Source organism: Leptodactylus fuscus, chromosome 2 (assembly GCF_031893055.1).
Source record: "Leptodactylus fuscus isolate aLepFus1 chromosome 2, aLepFus1.hap2, whole genome shotgun sequence".
Classification (NCBI taxonomy): domain Eukaryota; kingdom Metazoa; phylum Chordata; class Amphibia; order Anura; family Leptodactylidae; genus Leptodactylus; species Leptodactylus fuscus.
The window spans coordinates 263,893,289-263,912,785 of NC_134266.1; the positions used below are offsets into that span (position 1 = coordinate 263,893,289).

The 19,497-nt window shown below is 43.3% G+C and overlaps 1 protein-coding gene across 6 annotated transcripts in view; it reads right to left on the reverse strand.

Annotated features, from left to right (window-relative positions):
• FAT3 (FAT atypical cadherin 3) overlaps positions 1-19,497 on the reverse strand; it is a 502,317-nt gene that overhangs the window by 176,929 nt on the left and 305,891 nt on the right. For all 6 annotated transcript variants that reach the window (XM_075266169.1, XM_075266167.1, XM_075266168.1 and 3 more), the window contains one exon: positions 10,753-10,814. In XM_075266169.1, the coding sequence (XP_075122270.1) occupies positions 10,753-10,814 (62 nt within the window). The remainder of the gene's footprint in view (positions 1-10,752; positions 10,815-19,497) is intronic.

The window sequence follows — 19,497 nt, forward strand, 5'->3', positions numbered from 1 at the left end:
GCTGGTTCTGGTGACACTAACCTATCTATCTGCAGGGCTGGGGGATATGCTGGGTCTGGTGACAGTAACCTATCTATCTGCAGGGCTGGGGTGATATGCTGGTTTTGGTGACACTAACCTATCTATCTGCAGGGCTGGGGTGATATATGCTGGTTCTGGTGACACTAACCTATCTTTCTGCAGGGCTGGGGTGATATATGCTGGTTCTGGTGACACTAACCTATCTATCTGCAGGGCTGGGGTGATATGCTGGGGTCTGGTGACACTAACCTATCTATCTGCAGGGCTGGGGTGATATGCTGGTTCTGGTGACACTAACCTATCTATCTGCAGGGCTGGGGTGATATGCTGGGTCTGGTGACACTAACCTATCTATCTGCAGGGCTGGGGTGATATGCTGGGGTCTGGTGACACTAACCTATCTATCTGCAGGGCTGGGGTGATATGCTGGTTCTGGTGACACTAACCTATCTATCTGCAGGGCTGGGGTGATATGCTGGTTCTGGTGACAGTAACCTATCTGCAGGGCTGGGGTGATATGCTGGCTCTGGTGACACTAACCTATCTATCTGCAGGGCTGGGGTGATATGCTGGTTCTGGTGACAGTAACCTATCTATATGCAGGGCTGGGGTGATATGCTGGGTCTGGTGACAGTAACCTATCTATCTGCAGGGCTGGGGTGATATGCTGGCTCTGGTGACACTAACCTATCTATCTGCAGGGCTGGGGTGATATGCTGGGTCTGGTGACAGTAACCTATCTATCTGCAGGGCTGGGGTGATATGCTGGGTCTGGTGACAGTAACCTATCTATCTGCAGGGCTGGGGTGATATGCTGGGTCTGGTGACAGTAACCTATCTATATACAGGGCTGGGGTGATATGCTGGGTCTGGTGACACTAACCTACTTTTTTAATCTTGGTATTTCAAAATGTACAAAATACTAAAGGCTAATGGTCATGGTCATTGACTCAAGTTGGGCCAATTTTACAAATTCTTTCTATTGCACTTCTATTCGAGAGCTCTTCATTTTTATTGTTTGGAAGAGTTTCATTTAGAAGAAAAGAAACCTCTTAAGGCTTATTCAGCACATTGTAGGCAAAAATTACAACAATTAGGAGAGGAAATGTTAATGGCTGGTGGGTGGGGGCCGCATGTACGCCAGAGTCTAATTAGCCGCAGGCAGCCAGCCATGTACTAATGGACTGCTAATGTAGTGGCATCACCAGAGGGCAACATGAATATGGTGGGGGAGAGTCAACAAAGATGGCAGCCAGGCCTCTATATGTTATACCCAATAATAAGAGAAGTGTCAGAAACAGATAGATATGAATGGATCGATAGCAGATAAGCAAGTAGATAGATAGATAGATAGATAGATAGATAGATAGAAAGATAGATATGAGCTAGATATATAGATAGACAGGAGATAGAAAGATAGATAGATAGATAGATAGATAGATAGATAGATAGATAGATAGGAGACAGATAGATAGATAGATAGATAGATAGATAGATAGATAGATAGGAGATAGATAGATAATAGATAGATAGATAGATAGATAGATAGATAGATAGATAGGAGACAGATAGATAGATAGATTATAGATAGATAATTGCTAGATAGATAGATAGATAGATAGACATAAATAGATAGATAGATAGATAGATAGATAGATAGATAGATAGGAGATAGATAGATAGATAGATAGATAGATAGATAGATAGATAGGAGATAGATAGATAATAGATAGATAGATAGATAGATAGATAGATAGATAGATAGATAGGAGACAGATAGATAGATAGATTATAGATAGATAATTGCTAGATAGATAGATAGATAGATAGACATAAATAGATAGATAGATAGATAGATAGATAGATAGGAGATAGATAGATAGATAGATAAATAGATAGATAGATAGATAGGAGATAGATAGATAGATAGATAGATAGATAGGAGATAGATAGATAATAGATAGATAGATAGATAGATAGATAGGAGACAGATAGATAGATAGATTATAGATAGATAATTGCTAGATAGATAGATAGATAGACATAAATAGATAGATAATAGATAGATAGATAATAGATAGATAGATAGATAGATAGATAGATAGATAGATAGATAGGCGGTATGATGCCTCCTGTGAAGATAATCCCATTGCCTATTGGAATCCATCCAATCCTCTTCAGTTGGATAAAACTATGTCACACATAAGCTGCTGCCAAACCTTTGCTTCTAAAGATTGCTCTGATGTTTGGTCGGCTAATTGAATTTCAGGAGCTGCAAAGAGAAAGTCCACTGTACAATAAGAAAGCCATAAAAAGAATTAATTAAAAATAAAATGAAAAAAAAATAAAAACAAATTAAAATCTGTCACTAAGTAATTGTCGGTAAAACCTGGAGCTCATTATAGACACAGATGTATTTTTTTAGCTAAAGATGTTTCCTTTCATGAAACTCTGTTTTGGTGACTCTTTTTGCCCACAAACACTGTTCTAGAACGTTCTGAGAATAGAGTGGAAGGGTTAGAAGGCTGTATAGCCAACCAGACCATATGGTTTATGACAGCAGAAGAGGAGTGTGCTGTATCTGAAGAAAAAAAGTGACCTCTCCAATTGTGATTTTGTTACTTAAAGGTGCGGGCAACTAAAAACCAATGGAATGTTATACAAAGAACAGGAATTTTTTTTAAAAAATGTAGCCAAACCGATCATAGGAATGATAGCAGCAGAAGAAGAGTGTACTGATCTTGTGACATCAGTGACCTTTTGTCTCATGTTATTATATGAGTACAGAGCCACCTATGATTTAAGCAGTATAACAAAGTCAGCAGGAATAAAAAGAATTTATATTTTGTAGTCAATCAGATGATGATAGTGATGGCATCTGCAGAAGAAGAGAGTGCTGATCTTGGAAGAGGCAGTGACTGATCAACATATGTGATTTTATTACAAGCTGCATGTGACAATGCCATTGCCCTCAAACAAGCTGTTGTACAAAATCTCTATATCCAGTCAGATTATAATAATGATAATAATCACAGCAGGGGAGAAGTGTGCTGATCTTGTGGGAGCCAGCGACCTGTCGACTCATGTGATTATGTAACTGAGAACCAAGATTCAGATCAATGGAGCAATATCACAAAGTGAAGGGCTAATGCAAGATTTCTAGCCAATTAGATCATGGCTATAGTGTCAGCAGCAGGAGGGGAGTATGATGATTTTGGATGAAGCAGTGACCTGTTTAGTTTAGTTATATTACTGGGTACTAGGCTGTATATGATTGGAACAGAATCTTGAAGCAAACAGGAATGAAAGAAAAATGTTGCAGCCAAGAAGATTATGGCAATAATGTCAGCAGCAGAATAAGAGGATATTCATTTTGGAGGAAGCAGTGACCTATTATTTTGCACGGTTATATTACTGAGTTACCTGTGATTGGAGCAGTGTCTTGAATTAAGCTGTAACAAAAGAAATATACTACGACCACAAAGTTTAGGATAGTGATTGCAGCAACGGAAGAGAGTGCTGATCTTGGATGAAGCAGTGACTGGCCTAGTTGTGTGATTTTATTATGAGCTGTGTGTAATAGAAAACAGCCTTCAACCAAGCATGAATGCAAAATCTCTATAGCCAATTGCAGGTTATGATGATGATACTGGCAGCAGGAGAGCAGTGTGCTGATCTGGACATAATCAGTGACCTGTCAACTTATGATTAAGTAACTGAGGAGAAAGATTCAAACCCATTATGAACTAAGGGCTAATAAAATCTTTGTAGCCCATCAGATCATGGGAATAATGTCAGCAGGAGAATGGGAGTATGTTGACTTTGGTTGAAGCAGTGACCCATTTACTGTTATATTACTGTGGACAAGGCTGTATTTGAGCGGAGCAGAACCTTGAAGTGATCAAGAATGAAAAAAGTGTAGGCATTTTGATTATTATGTTGATGGCGGCAGCAGTGGAGGCGTGTTCTGACTCTGAGGGAGGCAGTAACTTGTCTATTCTTGCGATTTTGTTACAGATCACCATGTTGTAGACAACTCAAGCTTATGAAGTGAACAATAACTAAAACCTTACAGCCAATCAGATCGTAGGAATATTGACAACAGTAGAAGAGGATTTTGTTGATTTTGGATGAAGCAGTGACCCATTTACTTTTATATTACTATGGACAAGGCTGTATATGAGCGGAGCAGAACCTTGAAGTGAGCAAGAATGAAAAAATTGAAGGCATTTGGATTATAATGTTGATGGCGGCAGCAGTGAAGGCGTGTTCTGACTCTGAGGGAGGCAGTGACTTGTCTCTTCTTACGATTTTGTTACAGATCACCATGTTGTAGACAACTCAAGCTTATGAAGTGAACAATAACTAAAACCTTACAGCCAATCAGATCATAGGAATAATGACAACAGTAGAAGAGGATTGTGTTGATTTTGGATGAAGCAGTGACCCATTTACTGTTATATTACTGAGGACAAGGCTGAGTATGAGCAGAGCAGAACCTTGAAGGGGGCAAGAATGAAAAAGTTGTAGGCATTTGGATTATTATGTTAATGGCGGCAGCAGTGGAGGGGTGTTCTGACTCTGAGGGAGGCAGTGACTTGTCTCTTCTTACTGATCACCATGTTGTAGACAACTGGAGCTTATGAAGTGAACAATATCTAAAACTTTATAGCCAATCAGCTCATAGGAATAATAACAGCAGTAGAGGAGGACTGTGTTGATTTTGGATTAAGCAGTGACCATTCCTTTTCTTTGACTGTTTCAAATTGATTATTTTTGGACGGCTGCTAATCCCAAGCCATATCCTTACAGTTCTAATGATAATTTTAATATCTGTATAAGAATTGCTCTATTGGATGGACCCGCTCTCCTTAATAGACGCAGTATGTGCCTTTAAGTACAGCGCGGGGTAACGAACAGGACGGCCATATGCTTTACTGAACTTTTATTGAAAATAAAGTGAAACTAATCCCATAAATACCGATGATACATCTTACCTTTAAAATAGTAATCTGGCTCCGGGGAGAAATAAGCCTAATGTCGTTAACCGCGGCCCGCAGTGCTGTATAATGAAGTTGATAAAACATGCTGTAGGGTAATCTGCCATGTCACAGACATGGATTGATCAGTATGATGTCAGATTTAAGAGCCCCGCTAAAACCAGATAACGGCCACGGGAGCCATGGGATTTTAATTCCAAGATAAATCTGGTTCTGTACTTTTTCGCTTGCACCCGTTCTTCCGAGTGGAAAATTTTATAACCTTGCCGGTATTTCAGATCTCATCTAAATCTTCATGTAACGGAGCCTGATGACAACATAATCCCACAAAGCAAATTGGAACTCTCCAAGGAGCCATCATGGGAGCCGCTCCATCCGGATACATTCTACACAGTTATTGATTCCTTGTATTTTCTTTGATTGTATCTTTTCCATTATTGAAGAGCGTCATTTACAGCAAATTGGAGGCTTACTTTTGTTTTTATGGGGCGCTTCAAAAAGTTAGATGGAATTCTTGAGGGATGAGCGCCGCATGATGTAGAAAACAAACGTTAAGCCCATTGATTTGACGGCAAACGTGGTCCATTCAATGGTTTCCAATGTGATGTTTATTTGTCCATTATCTTACATTGTATTCAAAGGGTCAGTAGATGAAATGTATGGAAATACAGTACTGTATACGGTACGGCAAACCACACTCTTTTGGTCTCTACTGGTCCATGGACCATTGGTAGCCTATAGATATGCTGGGAGCTTTCCTGATATGTCAAATGAAGTATGATGACCATACAATGATATCTTGAAGTTTTCAGTTTATGGCCTCTAGGAAGACAAGGAAAATCTTAAAGAGAATATTGCAAGTCGTTTCTGGTTCTGGTTTAAGGGAAAATTCTAAGGCCTTTCTTACAGGGGTTTTGCCCTTAGACATTCCCCACCTATTAGAAGGGCTCTTTTATAAGACGATCATAAAGCTTTCCCCTACTAGGACTCCCAGACATCTGCTGTAAGTGTTCAATTTCCCTGCAGTGCCACCACTGGGGAATGTTAGCATTACACTGTGTCCATTCACATCAATGGGTTGCCTATGGAATGTAGGACAGGATGGGTCCACCGGAACGAGAGACATCCTTCGTAACCGCTCTTCACTCTGGAGATTAAGATTCTGAACAGGGGTCCCCTGTATGTGTATATAATGTAGGAGGGACTATATATGCTCATCAGTAGGGTTGAGCTGGTCTTGAGATTTCAGGATCGTTTTTAAAATCCAATTTTCGATTATTTTTCCAGCCTATCCCGATTGCGATCGTGAAATTTGCTTCATCGTCGATTGGGATCCGATCTTTCCCGATCGCTCAACCCTACTCATCAGTATGTTGACAAACAGAATATAATTGATTTTTGTAACCAACTCCATCAGTGCTTCATGTACTATATTTTTCTAGCTAGAGATGCCCAAACTGGTTCAGATTGAACTAGATTCAACCTGAATTTTCCAACAGTGACAGCATTTTTATACCACACCCGAAACTTTCGGAGTTTGTCACCCATGAACTTATACTCAATCTTCCCTTACCTATTCTAGACATCTTTGTGTTATCTGGGGCTCCCCAGTGTCTCTTCTGGCCTTAAACCATCAAGATGTTGGCACATGTCCCCTATGATTTGGCCTCAATGGACCTCCAGGGTGCACGATGTGGACCCAAGGGGCCAGATGTTGCTGGAAGAGAACCTCGAGGAAGCACCAGACACCATGGACGATCAAGAGAGTTAAATATCAGTGTTTATTACGTTTATACCCCTCACCTAGGCCTCCACTTATTACACTCTGAGGTCCGAAGAAACCACAGAGTTACATTGGTTTGTGACAAATTGATGACCGAACTTATGCAGACTGAACAGGATTCAACTCAAATTCTCTAAAAGTTTTGGGCTTGACCCAAACGCCCAAATTTTGATGTTTATACCCATGCGATACCATTATACTCTGCTGTCTCCGTATTCCAGAAGAAGACCACTATTAGTTATTTTACTCACCTTCCCTGGGCCTCCAGTTACTCTGGTGTCTGAAGAGATCCCATATAGGGTTGATCCGATCTTGAGATTTCAGGATCGATTTTAAAATCCGATTTCCGATCATTTTCCAGCCAATCGCGATTGTGAAATTTGCTCGATCGCCGATCGGGATCCAATCTTTCCTGATCCCGATCGCTCAACCCTAGTCAATGCTTCTCTATGGGAAAAGTCACTTTTAGGGTTGAGCTGATCTTGAGATTTCAGGATTGATTTTAAAATCAATAGGGTTGAGCCGATCTTGAGATTTCAAAATCCGATTTCCGATCATTTTCCAGCCGATCGTGAAATTTACTCGATCGCCGATTGGGATCCGATGTTTTCCGATCCCCATCGCTCAACCCTAATCCCATAGTATATAGCATAATAGAATATATGCAATAGTATATAGAACAATAGCACGTCTGAACAAGTTTGGCCCAAAACGAATCTGAGGGCCGAACCTCACGAACATTCATTGAAACGAATCTCGTGAGGTTCACCCCTCACTAGTGACAAATTATTTAGGCCCGAAAGGAATCTTTGGACTGAACGACCTGAGCCCGTCACGAATCTTCCAGCCCATAAAACTGGATGTATTATTTATGCAACCCTTACTGCAAGCTATAATGTAATTCCTGCTTTCCTTCATTCTATGGAATGTGGCCTATAAAGCATTTCATGGGGGCGCCGTTTCCTCCCCTGATCCGTTACTCGGTCACTGGCGCTAATCTTTTTACATTACACCGCGAGATGCACACAATTAATTTTACGGCATAATTTCATTTTATGTCACGACGTGAGCTTATCACAACCAAGATGCGATCTAGGTTACGGGAAGCCGATGGATTTCACATCTTAAAAGCAACTGCACTTGATAAGGATAAGTAAAGTACATTAAAGTCCATTTCCTATGACTAAAGTCACATACAAAGAGATAACCAGGAATAGAGAGAGCGCTCCCCGGTGGTTCTGTGATTGTACTAATTAATATCATTACATGACGGCACAATAGGAATTAACGACAAGTGCAACCGTTACCGTAAATACTGGAATAGAAGGGAAATCGATTTAAGTCTTTCCTTTCTTACATTCAAAGGAAACTATCTCTAGAAATAAGAGGATCCCATTAAAAAACTAAACGTCACTCTCTGCCCCAGTCCTGATGTTGGTTCACAGACCTCTGGGGTATAAAGAGCCAGGTAAACTGCCCCACCCTAGAAGAAGAGACAGGCAGCACATGAGTCCAGTGGATACTTCTGAATTGCTAACATTGGGGGGTCCATAAAGAGAAGAACAGATTATTAGGTTCTCACCACCATGTGCAAAATGAGGGTCAACCCTGACTCCTATGGGACTCAACTATAATAAATAGGCATTTGTATTATCAGTACAATAGGACTGAGCTGATCTTGAGATTTCAGGATCGATTTTAAAATCCGATTTCCAATCATTTTCCAGCCGATCCCAATCTTGATCGCCGATCGGGATCCAATTTTACCCTACAGTACAAGCAACTGCTGGTTTGTTTGCTCTAAAGGCAACAGTGTAGCTTTAGGGGGTGCTAATGTTATAGTTGTATACGGCTCTAGTGACTGCCGGACACATTGTCCCACCCTAGCAGAAGAGAAAAGTAGCACTGGTCTAAGAATCCCCTTGCATTATAAGTATAAGATAGTTGGTGCAACATATTGGCATCAAAATTAGAAGTGTAGTTATAGAAGGTGCAAAGGTTGCAGTTGTGCACAGCTCTAGTGACTGCTAGAAACACTGTTGCACCCTAGTAGAAGAGATAGGCAGCACCGGTCTACATATTCCCTTGCATTACAAGGTTGCAGTTGTGCACAGCTCTAGTGACTGCCAGAGACATTGTCCCACCCTAGCAGAAGAGAATGGAAACACAGGTCTAAGTATTCCCTTGGATTGCAAGGTTGCAGTTATGCACAGCTCTACCCAAGCAGAAGAGAAAAGCAGCTCAGGTCTTCGTATTTCCTTGCATTACAAGCTAACTGGTTAAATTAGTGTACTTGTAGCTATAGGGGTGCAAAGGTGGCAGCTGTGGACAACCCTGGTGCCTGAGGGGACACAATGCCTTCTTCAATAGCACATGGGTCTTGCTGTTGCACCCTAGCAGAAGAGATAGGCAGCACAGGTTTAATTATTCCTTTGCATTACAAGGTTGCAGTTGTGCACGGCTCTAATGACTACCAGGCACATTGCCCCACCCTAGCAGAAGAGAAAGGCAGCACAAGTCTAAGTATTCACTTGCATTACAACCTAGTTGGCGTTCTATATTTGCTTTAAATTCAGGGGGTGCAAAGGTTGCAGTTATAAACAATCTATTGGCTGCAAGGCTTTCCCACCCTAGCAGAAGGAAAGGGCAGCTCAGGTCTCAATATTATCTTCTGTCGTAGATACAAGCTAGTTGGTTTAATATATTTGCATTAAAATCAGGAGTGTTACTATAGGGGGTTGTGCATAGCTCTAGTCTGCCAGACACACTGTCTTACCCAAGCAGAAGAGAAAAGCAGCTCAGGTCTCGGTATTCCCTTGGATTACAAGTTAGCTGGTTAAATTAAGAGTGTACTTGTAGCTATAGGGGTGCAAAGATGGCAACTGTGGACAACCCTGGTGCCTGAGGGGACCCGATGCCTTGTTCAATAGCACTGGGGTCTAGGAAACACAACTTATGCCTCTGAATCATTGTCCACCAAATGGAGTCACCATATGTTCTCACAGGCATTGAGCCGGGGCTGACCTATATATCAGATTTTAACATTCTTGTGACCTTCTCGAACAATACACTTAGGCAAGGAGCAAAAAAGAGCATTTCCAACTTTCCCACCATTGTGTTACCCCCCAACTCATTGGCATGAAAGGAAACGATGAATCTACTTCCTGTAGACAAATGGCCGGGAAACGAAGTAGTCCACTATAAATGGTCTGACATCTTCCAACTAACTCATCAAACTATGCTGGGATGGGTCATGTACCCCCAGAACTGTTTATGTGGTGCTAAGTAATGGACCAGCAACTGTTTTTGGTCTTCTCATACAATGAAAACCAAAAAATGTGGCACGTACTGAAGACCAGCCTTGGTTGGGTGAAACCTGGATATGGTGGAGGCCACTACTAAAGGGCTGCCACAGTAGATAGTGGCTCGGCCATATAGAGTTTGCCCTCCCGATCAATCAGGGCTATGGCATATTATTGTTAGGTATATTCGGGTTGCTGTCTGGTGGTGTTATTTGGGTGCCCTATGGCAAAAGTTTTTGAGGACTGTATAGTTGAATTTGGGCAGTATAGGGTAAATCGTAATGGGGTGCACTAATAAAAAGTACCGTATGGGCACGATGAACCTAAGGCCGGCCCTGGACATACCAACTGCACCCGTCCGTAAGCATTAACCCCTCATATCCAGCTCTGTAGATCAGAAAGGGCTTCTAGAACGTCAATGAATCCCGGCACTTGACTAATAGCGAGAGCGGCGGGATTCCTTTTTATGCAGTATGATAAAAGAAAAACATTAACACTGCCGCCTTCTATTACTCCGACTACGCCATTATTTATTAATGCTGAAACGCTTTACAATGAGAAGACTTTTTATTACCCGGCATGAAGTACAGTACAAATGGCAGAGCTTAAAATAAAACTCTACACTATCACTCAGCCGCCACTTTACCTCCAGAAAATGCTCCGCCTGTTGTTCGCGATCCAACTTTCTTGACGTCGTGGTAATGAGACCTAAAGGGAAGCGAAGGAGACATCATTTCAGTTTCCAAATCTGTATCGGGAAAGTTTGTTAAGTCATTTGTGGTTGTCTTAATATCACACTCGGAGACTCTTAGATCAATGTAAAGTCGAAAGTTCATCATTCATATAGAGCAAATGTAGCAGCGTTCAATAATTCAGACACTGGTTAGTTCTAGGGTTGGATGAGGCTGTGAAATACAAAGTAACTTTCTATAGTAACTGTATAAGGCATTTCGTTGTATGGATTTTAAAGGGATCCTATCATTGGATGCCCTTTTTTTCTAACACCTAGGAATAGCTTTAAGAAAGACTATTCTTCTCCTACCTTTAGATGTCTTCTCCTCGCCGGCGTTCAGTAGAAATCCCAGTTTTCTTCGGTATACAAATAAGTTCTTTCGCAGCACTGGGGGCGTCCCCAATGATGCCCCCAGTAACGCCTCTATCTTCTTCTGGAACACCCTCTCTCTGTGTCTTCTTCCATCCTGGGTTTCAATCTTCTAGGCTTTGGGCCTTGGGTAGAGCCGACTGCGCATGCCCGTGGCCACAAGAGAGATGGCCGCTTACTCAGTAAGTTGTGTAAGCGGCCACAAGAAAATGACCGCTTACACAGCTTACTGAGTAAGCGGCCATGCGCAGTTGGCTCTGCCCGAGACTTGAGGCCTAGAAGATTGAAACCCAGGATGGAAGAAGACACAGGGAGAGGCCGGTGCAGAAGAAGATGGAGGCATCACTAGAGAGTTCTCTCGCGGGATTGGGGACGCCTCCAGTGCTGTTTGAGGACTGGGGACCGCCCCCAGTGCTGCAAGAGAACTCATTTGCATACTGAAGGAAACCCGGATTTCTACCGAACAGCGGCGCGGAGAAGACATCTAAAGGTAGGAGAAGAATAGCCTTTCTTAAGGCTATATCTACGTGTTAGTCAGAAAAAACGGGTATCCAATGATAGGATCCCTTTAAGTTCTGGGACCTCCACGATTAAGAGAATGGGGTCCTGTGTTCCCTCATATGAATGGGGTGGTCAAACATAGGTGATGTCACTCCATTCATCTCTATAGGGCTGCCAAGGAGATGACTAGTCACCTAGCATTGACTGTTCGCCCACTGCCTCATTCCAGAGGACCCCTATTCTTAAGATGGATGGGCGTCCCATCAATCCAACTCATATTTCCTATTCTGTAGATTACTACTATAGAGGACTATAATATTAACCATCGATCCGTAGGAAGTCCATCAATATCTTATCTATTGTAGGTTCTACTCCCGATACCATTGCTGACCCTATCTAAAGGACTGCAGCACAGTGCCATACATTTGTTAGTGGTTCTGTCTGGTACTGCAAGGAGAATTGGACTGAGCTGCAATACCGGGCACAGCTACTGACAATTGATGGCACTGTGCTTGGTAAGCAATGAAAAAAATGCAATACTGGAACAGCCTAGTCAGTCTTCAGGTGTCAGACATCTACCAAGTTGATATTTTTGGCATAAATCAATAATACAGTCTCAAAATCCCTTTAAAGGTTGTCACAACAAGTCAATTCCTTCTCTAAGTATAATTTTTCTGGGGTTTGATAACTAATGATTTAGAAAAGAGACAAATCTGATCCACTAAAGAGAAAATCTCTCTGCTCTGGCTTATAGGAGGGGAGGGGTGGACGACAATCAAGAGTCCCCATCCATGATAGCTGTAAGTCATAGCAGGGTCTATAGATTCCGATGACAAGATCCTATCTGGAGGACACTTTGGAGCAATCACTTCCCACCAGGGTCAATTTCTTATGAGAACAGTCACAAACAATGTATTAGATGTCATTGATGATCTGTCATGTGTACAACGATAACCAAGATTACCAGTGGACACGCACATATTCTGCACAGATACTCTATGGATAGGGACATCACAATCACTTCTTCTGGAAGGACCAAAGAACCCAGCCTGAGACTTCTGCCCATGCATTGCAAGTCACACATCATAAACATCAAGCATACATGGGCACCAGATATCTCCTCCACATAATGACCAATGTCCAGATGAATAGTGGCTCTGTAAGTCCCTGCCTGGTAAATGGAACATAGCAAAAGTGGTCAACCCTTGGTGTTCTTCCCATCTTCCACACATGGACACCAAATATATACTCCACCTAGAGATCAAAGTCAAGATAGGAACGATGGATTTCTGCCCCGTCTGGCAAACAGAACATAGCGAAGGTGGACAACTCTTGATGTTCTCCCCATCTCCCATTTTTTAGATCTGGAATTTCCTCCAACTATCTTGAAACCATCATGTGTTGAAGGACACATGGATGCCATATAAATGCTCTACCTAAAGATCAATGTCAAGATAAATAATGACTCTATAGACCCAATGGATTTCTGCCCCAATTGGCAAATAGAACATAGATAAGGTGGACAACTCTTGATGTTCTTCCCATCTCCCATTTCACTAGATCTAGATATTCCTCCAACCATGTTCAAATCATCATGTGGTGAAGCACACATGGGCACCAGGTAAATTCTCCTCCTAGAGATCAATGTCAAGATAAATAACAGCTCTATAAGAACGATGGATTTCTGCCCCGTCTGGAAAACAGAACATAGCGAAGGTGGACAACTCTTGATGTTCTCCCCATCTCCCATTTTTTAGATCTGGACTTTCCTCCAACCATGTTGAAACCATCATGTGTTGAAGGACACATGGATGCCATATAAATGCTCTACCTAATCAATGTCAAGATAAATAATGACTCTATAGACCCTATGGATTTCTGCCCCGTCTGGCAAATAGAACATAGCGGAGGTGGACAACTCTTGATATTGATCCCATCTCCTATTTTTTAGATCTGAACTTTCCTCCAAAAATGTAGAAACCATCATGTGTTGAAGCACACATGGGCACCAGCTAAATGCTCCACCTAGAGATCAATGTCAAGATAAATAATGACTCTATAGACCCAATGGATTTCTACCCCAATTGGCAAATAGAACATAGTGATGGTGGACAACTCTTGATGTTCTTCTCATCTCCCATTTTACTAGATCTAGATTTTCCTCCAGCCATGCTGAAACCATCATGTGGTGAAGCACACTTGGGCACCAGATATGTGCTCTACTTACAGGTCAATGTCCAGATAAACAAGGACTCTACAGGCCAAATGGATTTCTGCCCCGTCTGGCAAATAGAACATAGCGAAGATGGACAACTCTTGTTGTTCTCCCCATTTCCCATTTTACTAGATCTAGAAGCACACTTGGGCACCACTTACAGGTCAATGTCCAGATAAACAAAGATTCCATAAGCCAAATGGATTTCTGCCCCATCTGGCCAACAGAACAGAGTGGAAGTGGATAACACTTAAAATGTTTCCACTTTGCTAGATTTGGATTTTCCTCCATCCCAGGTGATATCATTAGTAAAGAGGTTGTCCAGGGAGTCTTTTTTACGTTCCTTCGTTCTACAAGCTGTAACTAGAGTCTTCCGACACCAGGTCACAACTGGTCAACTGGTCAGAACCAGCACCCAGCCCTCAGTTCACTCTGCCACTCTGAGGATGTCTCCGATCACGGTGTCAGAACAGCCCGAAATCTGTATGTAAACCATGTAAAAACCCCTGGAAGAAGGAAGACAAGAAAGGCTTCCAGGACAACCCCTTTAAGACATAAGAGATTACCGCCTGCTAATACTTTAGGGGCTCCGTGCAGGCATTTATATTATTTGTTTAATGTAAGAAGAAAAGGTAAACGGTACAAAGTATCCAAGTTCTCAGACAATGATCTGTTCTGAAATGCTCCGAGTAACCAGAGGGCGAGCTGTCCGACCAATCTCCGTCCAACACACGGAAAGCAGAAATGTCAGGAGTTAATGTAGCGGCTGGATCTACTTAATCTTAATAATTCACATCGTCTATGAAAAGTAATAGGAAAAAAAGCAAAACAGGACCAGGGACTAATGTAACATACAAGACACGAGGAAAATTACTAATATTTCTATATTACTTTTACATAGGTCTTCTAAAATATTTAAAGGGATTTTCCAGGATGATCAGAATTATGACATCTCCTTAGGATGGGTCAACCATATCAGATCAGTGCATTTATAAACCAGCACCTCCACCTATCAGCCGCTCTGCTTTACTGCTTACCAGGCACAGCGCCATACATTGCATAGTGGCTAGGCTTGGTATTGCAGGTATTGCACTTGAATGGGACTGAACTGCAAAAAGACCATGTGACGCAACTGGCCTGGAATACCACTGAAGAGGCACTCATACAAAAAGCTGATCAGTGGGGGTGCTGGTTGTCTCCATAGATATTGATGACTTTTTCAAAGAATAGGACATCCATATTAAAGTTCGAGGAGACCCCTTTAAGATATTAGTAGCTGAAGACCTATAGTGCCAATGCCCCTATAACAAAACTCCCTGCCCCTGTTCACACAGAAGTCTATGGAGAGGCAGGGGTGAACCTACCCCTTTCGCCGCCCGAGGCGAACTACAGAAAGCCCCCCCCCCCGGTGGAGGGGGCGGGACGAAAGGGGGCGTGGCTGAGTAAAGGGGCGTGGTGGGGGTGAAGGGGCGGGGCTTAGCACCGTTCGCAGGCAGAGAGCAGGCACGGAGAGGACTTGCTCTCTGCCTGAGCGTGAGGAGAGGCTGCTGGAGCAGCGCTGCTCCAATGGCCTCCCCAAACCACCGCTCGGTGCTAAACCAGTCCAGGACAGCTTGTCCTGGACTGGCTTAGGTAATCAAAAATGCCGCCCTCCCTGGGGTCCTGACATAGCGCCGCCTGAAGCGCTCGCTTCAGGTCACCTCATGGGAGGTGCGGCGCTGTGGAGAGGGGAGGTGGAGGCTGTTAATAAATTTATTGCCTCACTAGCCTCTGCCCGTGACTTCATCTGCGGGTTGGTGTTGGCGCCTGAGCCGCTTATTTTTAACAATTTGCCAGGGTTTATGATCCGCCGTGCGCCCCGGCACCCCCTTCCCTCCCTCCTGCTTGCCCCAGCGGCCTCCCTACTTACCGCTTGACCCCGGCCACCCCACCCCCTTCCCCCCTACTGTGCCCGCGCCCATGCCTCTTCTCCTAGCTACTTTTCATAGTCGAGCATCATAAGATATGGTAGCGCCACATAGTGGCAGAATCACAAATATACTCCTGGAACAATATTGATGTACCCAGCCCCCCCCCACCAGATTTTGATGGTCCCTGTAATTTCGCGCTCCCCATCCTGCACCCATGCCCCTTCTCCTAGCTACTTTTCACATGGTGGCGCCACATAGTGGCAGATTCACAAATATACTCCCGGAACAATATTGATGTACCCAGCCCACCCCCCACCCCCCCCCACACCACCACCACCACCACCAGATTTTGATGGTCCCTGTCATTTCGCACTCCCCGTCCGCAGGCCGCCTTTGAATTAAAACCCATATTTTCCACTTCTAAACGAAACAACAAACTTCTCTGGAGTCCCACTCTCTGCAGTACGGCGTATTCCAGATGGAGCTGCTGCATGTGCCAAAAAATTTATACAGAGCCGCGTGCGGGAACAGAATTTTTTTCTTTTTCGGCTGGCTACATATTGATTACGGCAGGAGGGCCGCACTTTATTTAACGCGGCACAAGAGAACTCGGCTGACTCATTTTGCATGTGCTACATTATAGACTGTTCAAAAAGGGAACCCGTCCCCGGCCAAGGCAGCTGAATGGACAGCTCCATCGAGTGCACCGAGGGGCTGCTAATTGTGGCCGTTAGACCAGCAGCGACCCTTTCATTCAACACACAACCCCCCCCCCCCCTAAACAAAGCCGGAGACTAATAGAAGGCCGCGCCACCTGTTGCCGATGACATCATCATGCGAGATGAAACATTTTTGCAAAAAGGGGATCAAGGACAATTCAGAGGCCCGTTGAATAAGCCTCTATCTAGGAGCGAGAGGGGGAGATTTCACAGCCTACAAGTACTTGGCATATAACAGACGCCTCTTTTGCCTTTTATCCGGAGAATGCCAGTGTTTCAGGGGGGTTATACCGTAATTCCAAATAAATTAGGCAAATCCTTCCCTCCTGGAAGGGCTGAAGTAAAAAAAAAACATGTCTGGGTAGGGATACAAAGTAGGACAAGAGCAGTAAAAGGGTAGGGGGGGTGTGGGTACCTTCCAGATATTACGTTACAATATATTATCGCCCTTGTAGTGGGGTGGCCGAACCATTAAATCGGCATTCGATAGTCCAGAGATTTGGGAAGAGTGCCAGAAGACCCAATTTGCATAATTTTATATTTTACGTCTTAAAGGGATCCTATCATTGGATACCCTTTCTGTCTCTATAACACGTAGGAATAGCGTTAGAAAGACTATTCTTCTCCTATCTTTAGATGTCTTCTCCGCGCCGCCGTTCTGTAGAAATCCCAGTTTTCTTCGGTATGCAAATGAGTTCTCTCACAGCACTGGGGGCGGGCCTCAGCACTCAAACAGCACTGGGGGCGTCCCCAATGCTGCAAGAGAACTCTCCAGCAACGCCTCCATTTTCTTCTGGAATGGCCTCTCCCTGTGTCTTCTTCCATCCTGGGTTTTAATCTACTAGGCCTCGGGCAGAACCAACTACGCATGCCCGGGCCACAAGAAAATGGCCGCTTACACAGCTTACTGTGCTGCGAAGGAACTCATTTGCATACTGAAGAAAACCAGGATTTCTACCGAACGGCGGTGCAGAGAAGACATCTAAAGGTAGGAGAAGAATAGCCTTTCTTAAGGCTATTCCTACGTGTTAGTCAGAAAAAAAGGATATCCAATGATAGGATCCCTATAAAAATGTGGCTCATCATTCCCTACTAGCCCTGGTAACTAACTCAGTACACACCCCACCCCATCATACTTACCTGTCTTCCTGTCCGGATCTTCTGGGCAGGAGAGATCACTTCATTTGGTCCTTCTCCGATTCACGTCTGCCGTCGCCTGCGCAATAGAGCTGTAGTGCTGGGCACTCGTCTGTATTGCGCAAGCGGAGGAGATGAGGAGGAAACGGCCCCATGAAGGAAGTGACGTTTCGTGCCCAGAGGATCCAGACATGAAGACAGGTAAGTATGATGGAGTCGGGGTTGGGGGTAGTGACGTTCCGTTTCTGCCTGGTTGCATGTATTTGATCAGTAGTCACCCAGACAGGAAGTCAGTTGTTTTCTAGGCAACCTGAACTAAAACTACCCGCTAAGGGTTCAAACGTCGATCATAAAGTGAGAGAACATATAAATGACGACTGATTCTTTCCTTCTTTCTTTCAATCCCCTCCTGGCTTTGGCTTCAGAAACTGCATGAAAAAACCCCGTGTGAAGCCGTACTTAGAGAAATGGGCACAGGTTCAGCAAATTTCTGCCATATTTATCATACTATGCCTAGGCAGCCACGGCAGATTAGCATAATCTATAATCCGGGGGAAGGGTCCTCCACAGCACGCCGCACAAGGCTTTATGGACTTCCAAGTGTGAACTGCGGCAGAGCACACAAGGTTTCCTGAATCCTCTTGACTCCTGGTCTCAGTCATCACTTGCTCTTCAGAGCTTGTAGAGCTGTAGGATGCAGATAGCGCAGGCATTCGGCTGTCACAGAGACAGGACGGCGTTTCGAGGCCTGTCATCGCACTCACACTTGTGAACTGTAATAACTCCTGGCAGGCGCGCCGCTCATCTATTGCTGCTTTATTAGCAAGCTGTCAGGACATGGGAACGCTAAGTAAAAACAGTTCCGGGGCCAGTTTGGGAAAACATTGTATTTTATGCAAAACGATATGGCGCTTATAACCGGCCCAAAGTCCCATCATCCCGCTACGGTATATTAACCATTTCAGGAATCATATCCACTAATAGTTGCTCTACGACTGAGATTAATGAGATGGTACACAATTAGGAAATCGTGACTTCTTACTTACAACAACAGCGCCACACCTGACCAATGGTTGTGGCTGGTTTTGCAGCTCATTTCTATGAAAATATTCATGACATATCCTTAGGATAGGACATCCATATTAGATCAATTAGGGTCCGGCATGGATCAGCTGCTTGAAGCCGCAGTGGCGTTCCAGGGATCCACTTCAAAGGTCATATGACGTCACGTTCATTGTCACATGGACTGTTTGGAGCACAGTCCCAATTCAAGTAAAGGGGACTGAGCTGCAATATCAAGCACAGCCACTATACAAAGTAGGGGGCACAGGTTTGCCACTGTTTTTGTAAGAAGTAACAGAATTTGGAGTTGTCACACAAATTTTCTATAGATAGATATATAGATAGATAGATAGATAGATAGATAGATAGGAGATAGATAGATAGATAGATAGATAGATAGGAGATAGATAGATAGATAGATAGATAGGAGATAGATAGATAGATAGATAGATAGATAGATAGATAGGAGATAGATAGATAGATAGATAGATAGATAGATAGATAGATAGGAGATAGATAGATAGATAGATAGATAGATAGATAGATAGGAGATAGATAGATATGAGATAGATAGATAGATAGATAGATAGATAGATAGATAGGAGATAGATAGATAGATAGATAGATAGATAGATAGATAGATAGGAGAGAGATAGATAGATAGATAGATAGATAGATAGATAGATAGATAGATAGATAGATAGGAGATAGATAGGAGAGAGAGAGAGAGAGAGAGATAGATAGG